Below are 15,122 nucleotides of genomic sequence, written 5' to 3'. Positions count from 1 at the left end.
TAATTTTCCCTTTGGGGCCCCGCCCTGGCCCCAGGGGTTGGGGTAGGAATCCCAATTTTACAATTTTGAAGCCTCATCTACCAAGGATGATTCTGACCAAGTTTGAAAAAAATCCATCCACTGGTTCTTGAGAAGAAGTTGAAAATGTAAAAGTTTACGCACGACGGACGACCCGGTCACTTGAGCAAAGCTCAGGTGACCTAAAAAGTCTAAAAATAACTTTACTATGGATTCCGATCCATGTCGGAATAAAAGGCAACAAATTTGCTGACAGGGAAGCAAAAAATGCATTGAATCTCAAACAAACAAATATCAAACTACCATACACAGATTTTAAACCTTCTATTCATACAGCCATTCAAACTGAATGGCAGAAATGCTGGTCTCTGGAGACCACCAACAAACTTTATAAGATACAACCGAAACTTAAAACATCTATTCCCAGTCGGAAAGATCGTAGAGAGGAAGTTGTCCTCGCTCGGCTCCGCACTGGGCACACATATCCTACTCATTCGTACCTTTTAAAACGAGAAGATATACCTTCATGCCACGCATGTGACACTCCATTTACAGTGGAACATTTTTTAATAGAATGTTCCGATTTTAAACACATTCGTGATAACTACTTCCGAGTCCCGGATATGAAAACACTTTTCAGTTCCGTGGATTCGAAGGCATTATTTAACTATTTGAAAGACATCGGTCTATTTTATAGACTCTGATGTCTTTTAACCCACCTTATCCTTTTTGACGTTATATATATATCGCATATTCCATATCATCTATTCGTTATCTCTTTTATTATTTTAACCCCCTTTTATTATTTTTAATTATCTACACATACAATGCGAATACTTTTAAAATGAACCATTTTATCTGATTTTATCTTCGCTATTCACATGTTTGTTAAAAAAGTAAAGTGAATAAATAAATCACCATGGCCCTAAATGACCACAGCCGTCGATGGGCCGTTAAACATAAACAAACAAACAAACAAATTTCTGTACTTAGGTACGTGGTAACTGTATACTAAACTTGTCCTAATGATGACACAGAAGCAATTCAATAAGGACAAATAAGGATACAAGACTGGAATGTTTGATTAAATAATTTATTGAGAGATGCATGTGAAATATACCCTACAAAAAAGGGTGCCATCACTTCTGGTACAACATAAGCCTCAATATTTGGATGTGAAATGATTTTAATTAAATTACGAAGTGAACATGACTATCACAGCTATGTCTGACAAATGTCAAGTGGCTTTTACAACCTTCCATTAGGCGAAATATAACACAATAAAATACAATCAGCAGGTTGTAACAACAAAAACAGGTAATTCTATTGAATACTCGGTACATAAGTCTTTTAATTAAGAAATTATGCTTTTGGCAAATATTTTCTAATTTTGAATAAGAAATAAATAATTAATGTTTCAATATTAGTATCAGGGTCAATGATGTTATCACATGTGCCCTAATAGTTTGGTTTTGGTTTGTGTTTTACGTCCTATAAGCAGCTATGGTTATTTAAGGAAGTGCAAGGTTTTGGTGGTGGAGGGAAGCCGGAGTTCCAAAGAAAAACCACTGACCTACGGGCAGTACCTGGCGACTGCCCAAAGTAGGTCTCGAACCAGCGACCCAGTGGAGAAGGGCGAGTGGTACCAGAACGTCAAACGCCTTAACCACCGCTGCCCCCTTTTATTGAAAATAAGTAATAAAGAAAACAATATTTCAATATATTCATACTTGTATGCTGATTGAGTAAACACAAAATTAACAAAAATGATGATTTTACAGCACATAGTTAGCTTGAGATATAAAAACACCAAGTATAATTTGGTAAGGATGATTTATAACCACAGACAAATTCTCTGCCTTTAGGTTCGTAAATAAACGGTGAAATTTTATCATTTATTTATTCTGCCAGTAAAAAGACATGCAAAAAATAAATTATCTTGTCCTAAATAGATTCACAAACATTTAAATACTGTCAACATTTATTCTTTGGAAATGGTTCTAAACGGTTGAAGAACATGTATGATATAGTACAAGGTTCTACGGAAACAAACAAATCTAAACCTCAGAATCGTACACATACAACACCATTGATATATATTAAAACAAACTTACATTTCAACAAGTAAAGTCTTCCACAATCATTGTTCATTTGAAGAAAATTTATAAAATTCATTGGAAAAAGTAGCTTAATTATATTAAGCAGGTGGACATCTTTATACAAAATACGATTTCACAGTTGAAGAGTGCCATTCAAACAGGATTACAACTGTGCAATACGACACATTTAATATTATTTCATCACCGACATATATTTTAGCTGTAGATTGCTTGGTTGGTAATAAAATAGCTAATTCATAAAATATCTAAAACCAAAACATAACCAGGCAAAAAAAACACAGAGGGAAACAGTGTCTGCAGTTAGCTTTAACTGTTACAAGTTTGGGATTATGTCAATACACTGTACATTGGATTTAACCCTTTCACCACTATAGACCCTAATGGACAAATCCAGATCAATGCATGGTAGAGTCTACTCGAGTTACATAGAGATGTAAGGGTTAATGTACCTGGTACATAAAACATTAACTGTCGTAAATCTTTTCCTGTTTACAGAACTATATGTAGGACCTGTGATTAATAATCGGTGCAAATGGAAAACAATATCTGGTACAATCAAATAACAGTTCTATAGTGCATCTCCATATACATATCACACATTCTATATAGCTGTTGGTCAGGTTGATGGAAATTTTAAGTTGACACAAGTAATACCCACAAAAGGATGTTGTATGTATTTATACTTTGTCCTGGTTTCTACTGTCTGTGTCTTCCGAAATGAAGACATTAATCCTGATTGCACTTTGTGATGTTTTTCCTAGTAATGAAGCATTTATTTAAAAACATGTATTTATTTGTCCCTTCAGTCTTTATTCGCATATATGACCAAGGGTAAAAATCCACTGGTCACTCTACGGTCAATGAGTAGTATCAGTCTTAGTATTGGTCATCTGTTGCTCCTGTTTGGTGGTAAGTCAATTTTGATCATAATGCACTAAGTTCCTGTGCTTTGTCACAAAGTCTCCTGACTCGAGCCGACAATTTCTGGTGCTGTGAGCAATTCAGGCCAACTACACTTGCTAGGTCGCACAGCTGAAAAATATACATACATCAATGAGAGAGAGCAGGTGTTTCATTTGACCAATTCAAACTTTTTATTTTATTTATCAAAAGCTATTGTAAAATATTTCACTTTTTTCTTTGCTTTTCTTATAAATTTAACATACTTTGAATCAATAAAATATGACATATTTACTTGACTTTGTTGCTGTATATTGGACAAAGTATAATTAAAGCACACTTAATTTCACGAAGTGACCTTCCCATACTTATTCACAAGCTTAATCTTAAGTTTCTTCATTAGCTTGTACGTTTTATTCTATGGATCAAAAATTATTTCATCATACTTTAAAATGCAATAATTGCTTTTAGATGGACATTATTTAAAATGTACATAATCTAAAGTATTCAAGATGCACTGTATATTACAAGTCTTATCAAAAACATCTAATTACACAATCAATTGCAAGTGATTTTAACTGAAATAAAAAGAAATTTGTTTGGAAAAGTCTTGAAACCCTCTCATATGAAATGGAAACTAGTACAGATACTACAAAATTTATGAGTCGAGTCATTGTACATCTGGTGTGTATGTTTGACAAGTTACATACAGTGTTTCAGTACTCACCTCTGTGTTTTTGTTCATCATTTGTAGCAAACATTGCATAAGGTTATATACTGAAAATAGATAGAAAACATCACCAAAATTATGTCAGAATCTTTAAGCATAATTTTTTTCATCCATAACACATTTCCATGGTATCTTCAGACTTTTCTGGGTAAGTCTACATGTGATAATGTTAATATTATTAAGGGAAAATAAATTTCACCGATTACATACATGTTGTAAAAGAACCATTTGATTTTTAAGTCACCTGAGCTTTGCTCAAGTGACCTATTCTAATCGCTTTCTGTCCGTCGTCATCTGTCGTGCGTAAACTTTTTACATTTTTAACTTCTTTTCAAGAACCAGTGGATGGATTTTTTTCAAACTTGGTCAGAATCATCCTTGGTAGATGAGGCTACAAAATTGTAAAATTGAGATTCCTACTCCAACCCCTGGGGTCAGGGCGGGGCCCCAAAGGGAAAATTAACCAATATTTCAAAAATCTTCTTCTTCTGACTCAGAGGTACTACAGTCATTTTCTCTGCATGGAAAGAAAGATCATCAGGGGCTTTACTTAAATTGTAAATTTCAGGACCACCCAGCTATTTGTTCTCCCTTGGGGAGGGGGTAAAGTTTACTATAGTTTATATAGGGAAATAACACTTTAGGGTATATTTTGACAACTATTGTAGGAAATTATTTTCACTTGGTGAGAATTATCCTTGGAGGAAGATGGTTTCAAATTGTAAAATTGAGATTCCTACCCCAACCCCTGGGGCCAGGGCGGGCCCCCAATGAGAAAATTAACCAATATTTCAAAAATCTTCTTCTCCAGACTCACAGGTACTACAGTGATTTTCTCTAGATGAAAAGAAAGATCATCAGGGGCTTTACTTAAATTGTAACTTTCAGGGCCCCCGAGCTATCTGTTCTCCCTTGGGAAGGGGGTTAAGTTTACTATAGTTTATATATATATAGGGAAATAACACTTTTGGGTATATATTTTATCCATTTTCAGCAGAAAATTACTCAAACTTCGTCAGAATCATCTTTGGTGAATGAGAGTATTACTTTGTAAAATGGGGATTCCTGCCCCATCCCCAGGGGCTAGGGCTGGGCCCCAAAGGGAACATTTACCAATATTTTCAAATTCTTATCCTTTGATGACATGACAAGTATTGTATTTCACTTAGTTTACATGCTGATTTCTACATCACATCTAAACAATAAAATAAAGCTACCAGTACCTATGATATAACTCAGGTGACCGCTAAGGCCCTTGGGCCTCTTGTTTGAAATTCTGAGGATACATTTCTGAATATGATGTAATGATGTAAAAACATCAGAACAATGTAGAATATTTATTAAAAAAAATGTTGTACTCTATACACCTTACCACTACATTATAATACAGATCACTGTAATTTTCCATACCTGTTTCCTCACTTAATTCTTTCTGTAAGCACTCCAAAACTGCACTGCCAATTTCTACTTGAGTGTCTTCTACCAACTACAAAGATTGAAATGGTAAATACTAAATAATATGTATTCATTTAATTGGAGAGTTTGCTAGGATATTTATTCATTCAAACCAACGTAAGGTATATGCGGTAAAAAACTTGCAGAGATGCTAAACTAATTCTGGTGTAAAGCATACTTTCAAAGAAATTAACAAATAATTCTTTTAATGAATATTTTGATGAGGTTTTAATGAGAAAAATCAATGAAATTCCACATCCTTAAAAGTCCTTGGTTTTTGATAGGACGTTAAACCCAATCAATGAATCTGCCTTAATTTTTTGAAAACTTTGTTATAAGCGAGTATAACCTTTATTCACATCATTCAGCACCAAAGACATCATATGCCACAATGTCAACAAAACCAGCTTTCTGATACCAGCACACACCATATGGCACCAATAAAACAATTCCTGGGATTCACAATAAAATGAACTTCAGGTACAGAAAGAGTGAAATACACACCTGGAATCTACTAAGGTTAAGTGCTAGGGCCGAGGCATTTGTATGCATAACAGTTTTGTCCTTCAGTAAACATGAAACACAGGTCTGAATGGTCCACTTTAACATGTTACATTCCGGGTCAGGATTGGATACTAGGAATGTATGACCTTTCCTAGAACTGCTACAGTTGGTGAGCTGAAACAGAACAACACAAAGTGAAACAAACGGCATAAAGTGTGCATCTCCTTGAATACCATTGGTCGAGTTTTCAACTTGCTCATTACATTTCTATATTAAACATTCAAACGTAAAACAACAAATTGTCTTATAAACTTCAAAGGTAACATAAACTTTCAATGGAAACTTGGGTCAGACAACAGAAGTGTGTTTACTGAAAAATATTTGAAAAATTAAGGGTAGATACATGTAGGTAAAAAAAAAAAAAAAATAAAACTATCTTACGTGGTTTATATAGGGTGACCTTGACTTGAACAGTGTTTCTATGAAAGTTGCCTAAAAAAAATTAGGGTAGGCACAAAAAATTAGGGTAGGTAGGGTTACCAGAAACAAAATCTTTTTTGTTTGGCCTTGTTAGGAAATCTTATGGAGCGAGTCAACGTCGCACATTTGTTGTTAATTCCATTCATCCAGGGAGTTGAGAAAGATATTGGCTGGTTGCAAAGGCCCTATAACCACGGATAATAATTTGTGAACCGCTTTGAGACCACTCAGTACTAGGGTGTGATAAAGCGGTATATAAGAACCTCAAATTATTGTTATTATTATTCACAAGATTTATCACTATCTGTGTACTAGGCAATATCCATGTAAAACAATCACTGAACTGAAGATGTAACCTTTTTAGGCAAAGGCAAAAATTATACATATCCGTTTTCTTATTAACAATCACAGGTGAAAAAATAGAGCCATTAGGTATATGACCTTGTACAGGTCTTGTATACAGTAAACAGAGGACTGAAGTTTTTAAACTATACTGTCGTGTCGGATCTGCGGACCCTAATCGGCTTTTAAACAAAATACATGTGTGGTCTAAACGAAGACGTTACTCGTGGGAATCCCGTGTACTTAAACTTGGGAATAAATACAACATTGTTGACATTTTAGAATTCGGTACCAAACTTANAATTGATTGATTGATTGTATATCTTACCAATTTGACGAAGGCCTCCTGTACAGATTCAGATAGTTGTTCGAAATGTTGCATTACTTTCAATATGAGTTGTGTTGGTTCCCGCTCGAGGAGGCTGATAAAGTCGTCCCGAAGCACTAAAGCCTGGAGGAGTGTACAAACACCTGCCCGCGACGAATCATGGATTTTGCCATTTCCTATAATTGTATGTAAAGTCTGAACATGCTCCTTTCCCAAAGACCAAGAGGGTTTTTTACCCTCAGCAAGATAGTCATAAATGTCACTAAGAAGTCCAAGATCTTTCATTTGTAACTCATCATGAGTATGGTCCTTCAAGTCTTTGCGGTCTGGTGGTGACTGAAAAATATTTAGTTTTTATTATAATGGGCTAAGTTTTTCCTTGACCTTGAATATGGGTCAAGGTAATATATTTGAACAAATCTGATAACACTTAAGCAAGCAATTTTCAAGGCACATATAACAACCCTAAAAGGCATACTTTAAAATAGGTTATTAAAAAATAATAATAATGACAATGACAATAAAAGCACTTCATGCCTGTCAAGTTTAACTCATCACTTGCAAAAATTTAAATGCATCTAAAAAATATAAACTGAATTCTGTTAATTAAATAATTAATTTAACGATGATACTTAAATTTGGAATTTTAATTTACTAGTACTATAAAGTATTCCACAACACCAAACGGAATGGCATGTTGATATTGATGTATTATCAAACCTATGCAGTTTTATAAGTCAGAACATGGATGGTACATGTACATTTTTATGTTTGGATTAAAATTTATTGGTAATACAGGTAGTTTTTTTTACATACCTCTGTGAAAATCACTGCATCTTCTACAGCATCCTCTTCGTCTACGGGCTCCTTCCAGTCTGCAGCCATCACATTTTCCCAGGCCGCTGGCCCTTTTTTACCGCCAGCAGATTCTGAAGAATCCTCCCCAGCACTTTCAGCTCCTCCTGCACTTGCCCCAGAGCTGGAGGATTCCACCTCCTGTGAAGGGAATATGGAATGTCCACCACTTGGTTGGACTGACATCGCATCAACCCAGGGTTTGATCATCTGTCCAAACGGCCTGTGAAATATTTCACAAGAAAGATATTTAAACACCTAGATTAACATACAATACTAGACTAAAATTCCAATTTAACTGCAGTCTGTTAACTGCCTTTTAATTTAACGCAGCTATAATTGCATATATGCATACCATCAGATTCAATAGCAGTATTTTTATGAAATAAGTTTACAAAACAGTTGTTGCTATGTTTTCCCAAAGTTTGAGTGCAGATACATTCCACACCTACAACAGCTCCAATGCTGTCAAACGCTTAAAATCTAAATTTAAACTTAAATTCCACTACAAAAAGTAGGTTTAAAGGGTGCTACTTTTGAACCCCTGTAAAATGAAATCAATATGAAGGTTTAACCATAAGTTATTGTAAATAAACATACGTGCTGAGCACTTCTGCCGGAAGTCCTGTGATGTTTGAGGGTATGTCCTTTCCAGTCAAAAACTGAGCCACCTCTGAGCTGAATGTGTTACAGTTATGTTCCAGGAGATGGTAACAAGATGGTCTGGCAAAGGAAAACACAAGGTGCAATTTGTAGATATTTAGCATCGTAGCTTACAGATTCAACATTTATCGTGAATATTACATGTACTTCCAGAGGGCATTTACTACTCAGGGCAAGTGGAACAAAAGTTCGAAAAACATGGGTCTTGTCTGGAGGATAAATTTACTTATCCAAAAATGTTTATACAATAGGCCCACTTGTAAGGTTAAAACAAATCTTACATTTATGACTTCAGCCCAAGTGAGCTAATACAGGTACATCTCTTAGAATACAACTCCATATTACAAGCACAGTGATCTTTTTTTTTCAAATATTTGTTTGACAAGTAATTAAACAATAAACAGTATGCTATACATGAAGTAATATTCATCAGAAACTTTTGCACTGGTCCATTGGACAAGTACACATACATTTGAACTTGTCTGTAGAACAAATCTACAAGCCCTTGCCCTTCTACTTTGTCTATATAAACGTACAGCATCGCTTTTATTCATGAACTCTTGTGATGTCATAGGTAATATACATGTTATATCAATAGGGTGCGCTAAAATAACATTGTTAACATTGTTTGTTTACCTAAAGGCAGCCTGTGCCTGCTCTGTGAGGTAGCCAAGGAACATGTCATATGGGATCTGTGTCATTCCCAAGTCCTCTACTGTGTCTGGCTGTCCAAGGATTGTTCCACACTGACAAGAATAAGAAGTCAAGAGCAATCAATGTCACTTTCCATAAGGAAAAAAACCTATTTCATACGTATTTCAGATAATATTAATTACAGGATACATCACTGGTATGAGACTGATGTCTTTACAAGTCATAAGACTGTCTGCCACGTACATCGGTCATGTGACCTTTTGAAGAATTACCTGGCATACATTTAAATGATAATTATGATATTGATAATGATTTTATTCTTAACTTGCTTAACAGAAACCACTACCTTTCAGAATGGGAAAATACAGCTGCACAAAGTTCAGTATATTTTCATTGAGCACAATAATAACAGCACTACTTTAACTATTACCTATAGATTTTAACACTGTATACTTGATTCTGATGTGTTATTGATTTATATAAACTTTGGAATTAAAATTGTGACGTCACTGATATTGTGTATACATGGCGAAATTAAAATGTCCTTGGTGTACTTACAGGTGGGCAAGCTTCTATTCCTCCTGTGCCACCGTAATAGAACTCCTGGCCATACACTACTATCCCTGTGTGCCATATTCCATCAATTTGTTTACCTATCAAAATGTTGAAAATTGAAAATACCAAAATGAAATTGAACAAAGGAAAAAAAAATCAGCTGTTTCATTATATTTAACTGAAGCTAAGTGCTAATTAAAGTATAGCAATTAATATGCCTAAGGAGTCAAGATTACATGCGCCCTAAAATGAAACCATCTTTTATTTCATCAAGATATCAACCGAGATAGTGGTCATGCCTAATTATCAGAATTGCTAGAGCTACAATATTAATTAAAGGTTGTTGATATTTGGAGTGTTCTACAACTTTATGTTGGATATATTTAAGGCTATGACATAATATTCTTACAACACTGAGCCAGATTAATTTTGATAGCCATATAGTTTAGCTACCAATCCTAAACCTGCATCACAAACACTTTAACCTTAAAATATAACATGTCAAAGTCGGATCACAATACATCATACTTCTTGGTCCAGTCAAGACAAGAGTCATCCCAATTTCTGACCCTGCGAGGTCTGAAGCTGGGCTATATTGTACAATCAGTACAGTTCTTCCCTGCCCCAAAAGTAACCAGTTCTTGTTTACCTATCCATGGTAAAGAGATGATGCCTTCCAAAACTATTAGTAAATCTTTAGCAGGTCAAATACTACAGCATAATTTTAAGAAAGGACTTTCCATTCCAATGAGGGTAGTGGGTTAATGTTACATTCCCAGCCTGACTCAATGGTTGAGACAGTGGATCTCCCATTAAAAGGTCGTATCTCCATGGACTACACTTTTAAAAGGTCATTCTGCTGAAGCTATTAAGTTGAATGACTGCTTTTCTCTCTCTCTCAATTTCATGATAATTTTAAAAGTCTTTTGGAACTGAAGCGGAACTAGACTGGGTCTATCATCGGTGGAGCGTCTGTCTTGAGTTTAGAGGGTCCAGGTAGGAACCCCAGTCTGGTTATTACATTTTCTCTTTCTCCTGTTACAAAATTGGCGAGTTAGCCAACCCTTGTTTCAAGCATTGGGAGTACGCTTAGCAAGGGGATACTATATGCCCGAACTTGGGTTGAAAACAGTTGTATTTTCGGGATCGAAGTCTTAGAAAAAGGAGGGAGGCATGTAGCGGAACTGGACTGGGTCGATCACCAGCGACCAGGTAGCTCAATTGGTAGAGCATCCGTCTAGAGTTCAGAGGGTCTCGGGTTCGAACCCCGGTCTGGCCGTTACATTATGACAGAGGCTTATTTTGTCATCTATACATGTATTTCATATTGAATTAGACAATTTTAATAGTTATTGTGTTCACCTATACATTATAGCTGTTGGAACTATATTTTCTCAGATTTCAATTTTCATTAAATTAAAGCAAAGTCGCATAAAACAGTAAGGTTTATGGTAATGTTGACTACAAAAAGCTCAATCAGCAGAGTGTACTGGACCTGTTTAAGTTACCAGAGATCTTCTTTATTTTACGGGGGCTCCATCAATGTTGATGTTTATGCCCTCGGGGGTCCTATTGCAGAGGCGTGAAAAATGGGGTTATTTACAGTGATTAGTTGGGTTTTTTTTTGAGATTTTTTGTGCAGATAAAAGTAGGAAAAGTGTGCCTTGAAGTCCTCTAGTGTTGTGCATTGTACTGCTGCTATGGGAAGGAGATTCCATTGCGTTATTGTGTGTGGAAAGGATGACAATTTGTAGGTGTCCTTTGTAGCAGATATGTGTTTGCATGCGTGAGGGTGTACATGTCCGGTTCGAAGGTCTACGAGTGTGAGTATATGTGTTGGGTTTATATAGCTACGATTTGGTGTACAATTTTGTGAAAAAGGATAATTCTTGTGTGACAGCGCCGTGTTTGTAGTGTTGGCCATTGTAGTTTATGGATCATATCTGTTACGGAGCTAGTGTTATGGTATCTGTTGTTTACGTAGCGTGCTGCTCTTCATTGTGTTTTTCTATTTGTTTAATTTGGTATGTGTTGTGTGGATTCAAAATGGAAGAGCAGTATTCAAGTTTTGGCCTGACTAGTGCTAAATGTATGTGTATTCTTTTATATGTGTCAGCGTGAGTTTATTTTTAAGTTGCGTTTTAGAAAACCTAGGGACCTATTGGCTGTGATGCTGTTAATATGTTTGTCCCATCGTAGGTTATTTTGTAATGTTAAGCCTAAGTATTTGCTGGATTCTACTTGGTGTAAGTGGTTGTGGAGTTTGTAGTCATGGTGTATTTTGTTGCGTTAATGGAAAAGATTTTGACGATGACTTGCACGTTTCACATATTCACAAATAAACAATGAATATTATACTATTAAACCAAACAATTATTACAGTGCAGCTAATAAGCTGTATTACTCTGTGAAATCAAACCATTGAAGAATGTTTACCTAAGAATGCCGCTGAGAGAGACCTCGCCATTCCTTTGCTGATGTCGTAAACATAAAGCTTGACGGGCCATGCTGCTTCTTCTGTCATCCTGTCTGATGCCTAGTCATATATTCAATGTTGTATCTTGTCGGGTTTTATATCGAATGTTTGGTGAATCTTCTAGATGAAACCGGTAATAATTATGATGCCATAATGCTCTGTCAAAGTGAATCAACAAAACTTAAAGCTTTATCGGATTTCCTCTCGTCGTACTATCTTCAGCATGGTAAGTCTCGAAAGTTCCGAAAAAATGCCGTAAACTAAGTAATGTCGTAAACAATAAAAAAAAATTGGGCTGTTGAAAAAGGTTTCACCAAGTTCATTTCGAAGACAAAATAACACCTTCCATTTGCTTAAAGGATAGGTTTTTTTTATCTTGATATTGTAGTTTTACCACCCTTACGATATTGTAAGTTTTTTGGCGCGAAATTTAAGTGCGATATGTTAGCCATTACATCATTAACCAGTTAGATGTTTTAGGCCTAGTAGCATACATGGAAATTGTAAGATCTGAACAAATGTTCAAGAATAGCTCAGAATAATGATTAATGTATAATGTAAATTTTATTGATTGTATAAATTGTATATCTATGTACTGTAAAGTGCTTTAGAGTGGCTTATTCTAGCTACATAGGGCGCTATATCAAATGTTACATACTAATTAACCGCACACATACACTATATATATTAGCACATTAGCACTGCAAAACTGATGCTATTATTATTAATAGTCAGGGGCGGGTCCAGGTGAGGGCGTAATGGGCGTTCCCCCCCCCCCCTTTTAAAAAAAACATCAACAAAAAAACTATCGTAATCTGCTATTATATTGTATTGAATATGGCAATTTATCATATTCATTAATTAAACACATAAACACCCGTCACTTTAACTATAAAATATACATGCTCCAAGTCAGGAACCGTTACATTAGTGCATTTCACAATTATTTTATGTTTTTTAACAAACAAAAAAAAGGTCCAAAAATGTTTTCGTCTCGCTCCGCTCGGCGACAGATTGATTCTACGCCCCCTCTTTCAAATATCCTAGAAACGCCCCTGATAGTCTTAAAATCAAGCACTTACAGCACACTAAAAACAACATGTATGCAGAGCTGTTGAAACATAGCTCTAGAAGCCATAAACAGCTACGAAACGTTTCTTTTCCAAAGTAAACGAAGTAGAAATTAAATTACAAGATAAACTGCAAGATATATACATATTATTAAATAATGATAATATACTTCAAGCTAAAGAGTGCTGTATAAAGAGAACGATATCTAAAATGGCATATAACTGACCATATTGAAAGCTGTTGAGTAAAGTACGTATTAAGCGGTCTACAGTAATATTAAGTGCGGTGTAATTGGTCTTTTGAGTAATGTTTCTAAGTAGTTTATTTGGTTGATTATTTAGGAATAACCGTTATATCAATATCATAGTTATAAAAACAATTCCAAACACTTGAAATTTGGAAACTTTAACAGTATTTTTCTCTCCTGTATAAATTCTGACACGGGTGAATCATGAAGCGCTAATTCTGCTCTAGGTATGAAAACGCAAAATTTTGATACAGCGAAATCAAAGCACTTTACGGTAATACATCATGACAGAATAAACATTGACCTCTGCGAACCTGGAGATGAAATCAGATATACTGTTGGGGTAAGCCTGTTCTTCTCCTCGTACGGTACGTATACCTGATATGAGAATTAGGAATTCGGAGAACATGTGTCGTTCTGTGAAACGCTTACTAGACTATGATTGTTGTAAAATATATAATCCACAGTCTGAGTGACCGATGAACTGTAGGAACTATGTCAACTCCGGTGTTATCACGACGTAGTGAAGTTTGGTGCATTAACGGACGTTTAGAGCATGCAGCCACGTACACATCATATGATGTAGCAGTTGGAGAGTATCGGGATCTTTAAAGACCATTGTCAGGATTTTCAACTGCAACTTCAAGCAACTTTTTATGTATGGATCATAGACGTGGAGACAACCAATGAAATTACAAAGAAGTTGTAGACCTTCTTCATTTGCCTACAAAGAACCCTTCATATACTTTGCCAAACGCTATTAGCAACAAAGATTTGTTGTCCCTTCATAAACTACAATCATGAAGAGACATTCGACACCCTCTGCACAACACCCCAAAACTCCACGAGGTAAACCCTGACCTTGAATCTTCAAGTCAAAAGAAAATGGAGCATGGTGCCGTGAGCTTGGAGAGCCAGCTTGAGAGAAAAGACCATGATAGAGACATTCCCCAGATCCCGCCCTTTACCCCAATGTTAATGTCATATCTAAGGTCAAAAACGGTCGATGCAGTTCTTGTTTCTAATAAACTTTTCAAGATTAGATGTTTTTTAATGTATTCATGCATACAAGGTAAGAGTACAGCTGTGCAATCAGTCACCTAATGGTGTTATATATTGTTTTAGTTTGTGGTATCTCAATTAGCCTTTATAAGAATTGACATTTCAATAAACTTCAACGACTTTGTCATGTTGACCATTGACTTTCAGAGAGGGGCCGTGGTGGCCAAGTGGTTAAGGTGTCTGGCATTCTGCTACCACTAGCCCTCCACCACTGGGACACGGGTTCGAGGCCTACGTGGAGTAGTTGCTAGGTACTGGCCGTTGGTCGGTGGTTTTTCCCCTGGGAACCCCGGCTTTCCTCCACCACCAAAACCTGGCACATCCTTAAATGACCAAAGCTGTTAATAGGACGTAAAATACAAACAAACGAAAGCAAACCATTGACTTTCAGCCTCTGTGGCTTTCCTACTTTGTCTAATGGCCTGGTATGTAACTGTAGTAGTTGATGTTGCAAATGTTAACCAAAAACTGTCCTCGCAAACTTGACCTTTGATTCTACAGTCTTCAGTTTTTTATTATTTATTCATTTATTTATTATCTATAAATATTTATCGATTAAGTTATAGTTAACAAGTATAACAATATTTGTGATGTGCCATTTGATAGTTAGATAGAAATTGAATGTCCCAGAGATCTTTAAGATGACTTTGTAATAGTGACCT

At 35.7% G+C, this 15,122-nt stretch overlaps 1 protein-coding gene across 1 annotated transcript; it reads right to left on the bottom strand.

The window, feature by feature from the left end:
* Positions 1–1,097: 1,097 nt before the first annotated feature.
* LOC110448615 lies at positions 1,098–12,288 on the bottom strand. Its single transcript, XM_021494973.1, has 10 exons — positions 12,041–12,288; positions 9,608–9,702; positions 9,032–9,141; positions 8,333–8,455; positions 7,694–7,955; positions 6,878–7,213; positions 5,728–5,901; positions 5,179–5,254; positions 3,766–3,815; positions 1,098–3,170 (listed from the first exon to the last, which is right to left on the bottom strand). Exons 1-10 carry the CDS (start codon positions 12,126–12,128, stop codon positions 3,063–3,065), a joined length of 1,422 nt encoding a protein of 473 aa, XP_021350648.1. The 5' UTR covers positions 12,129–12,288; the 3' UTR covers positions 1,098–3,062.
* Between the last annotated feature and the right edge of the window lie 2,834 nt (positions 12,289–15,122).

This window comes from Mizuhopecten yessoensis, unplaced genomic scaffold, assembly GCF_002113885.1.
Source record: "Mizuhopecten yessoensis strain PY_sf001 unplaced genomic scaffold, ASM211388v2 scaffold4121, whole genome shotgun sequence".
Taxonomy (NCBI): Eukaryota; Metazoa; Mollusca; class Bivalvia; order Pectinida; family Pectinidae; genus Mizuhopecten; species Mizuhopecten yessoensis.
Note: the sequence above shows the minus strand (reverse complement) of the source record. Positions and strands in the feature narration are given on the sequence as shown.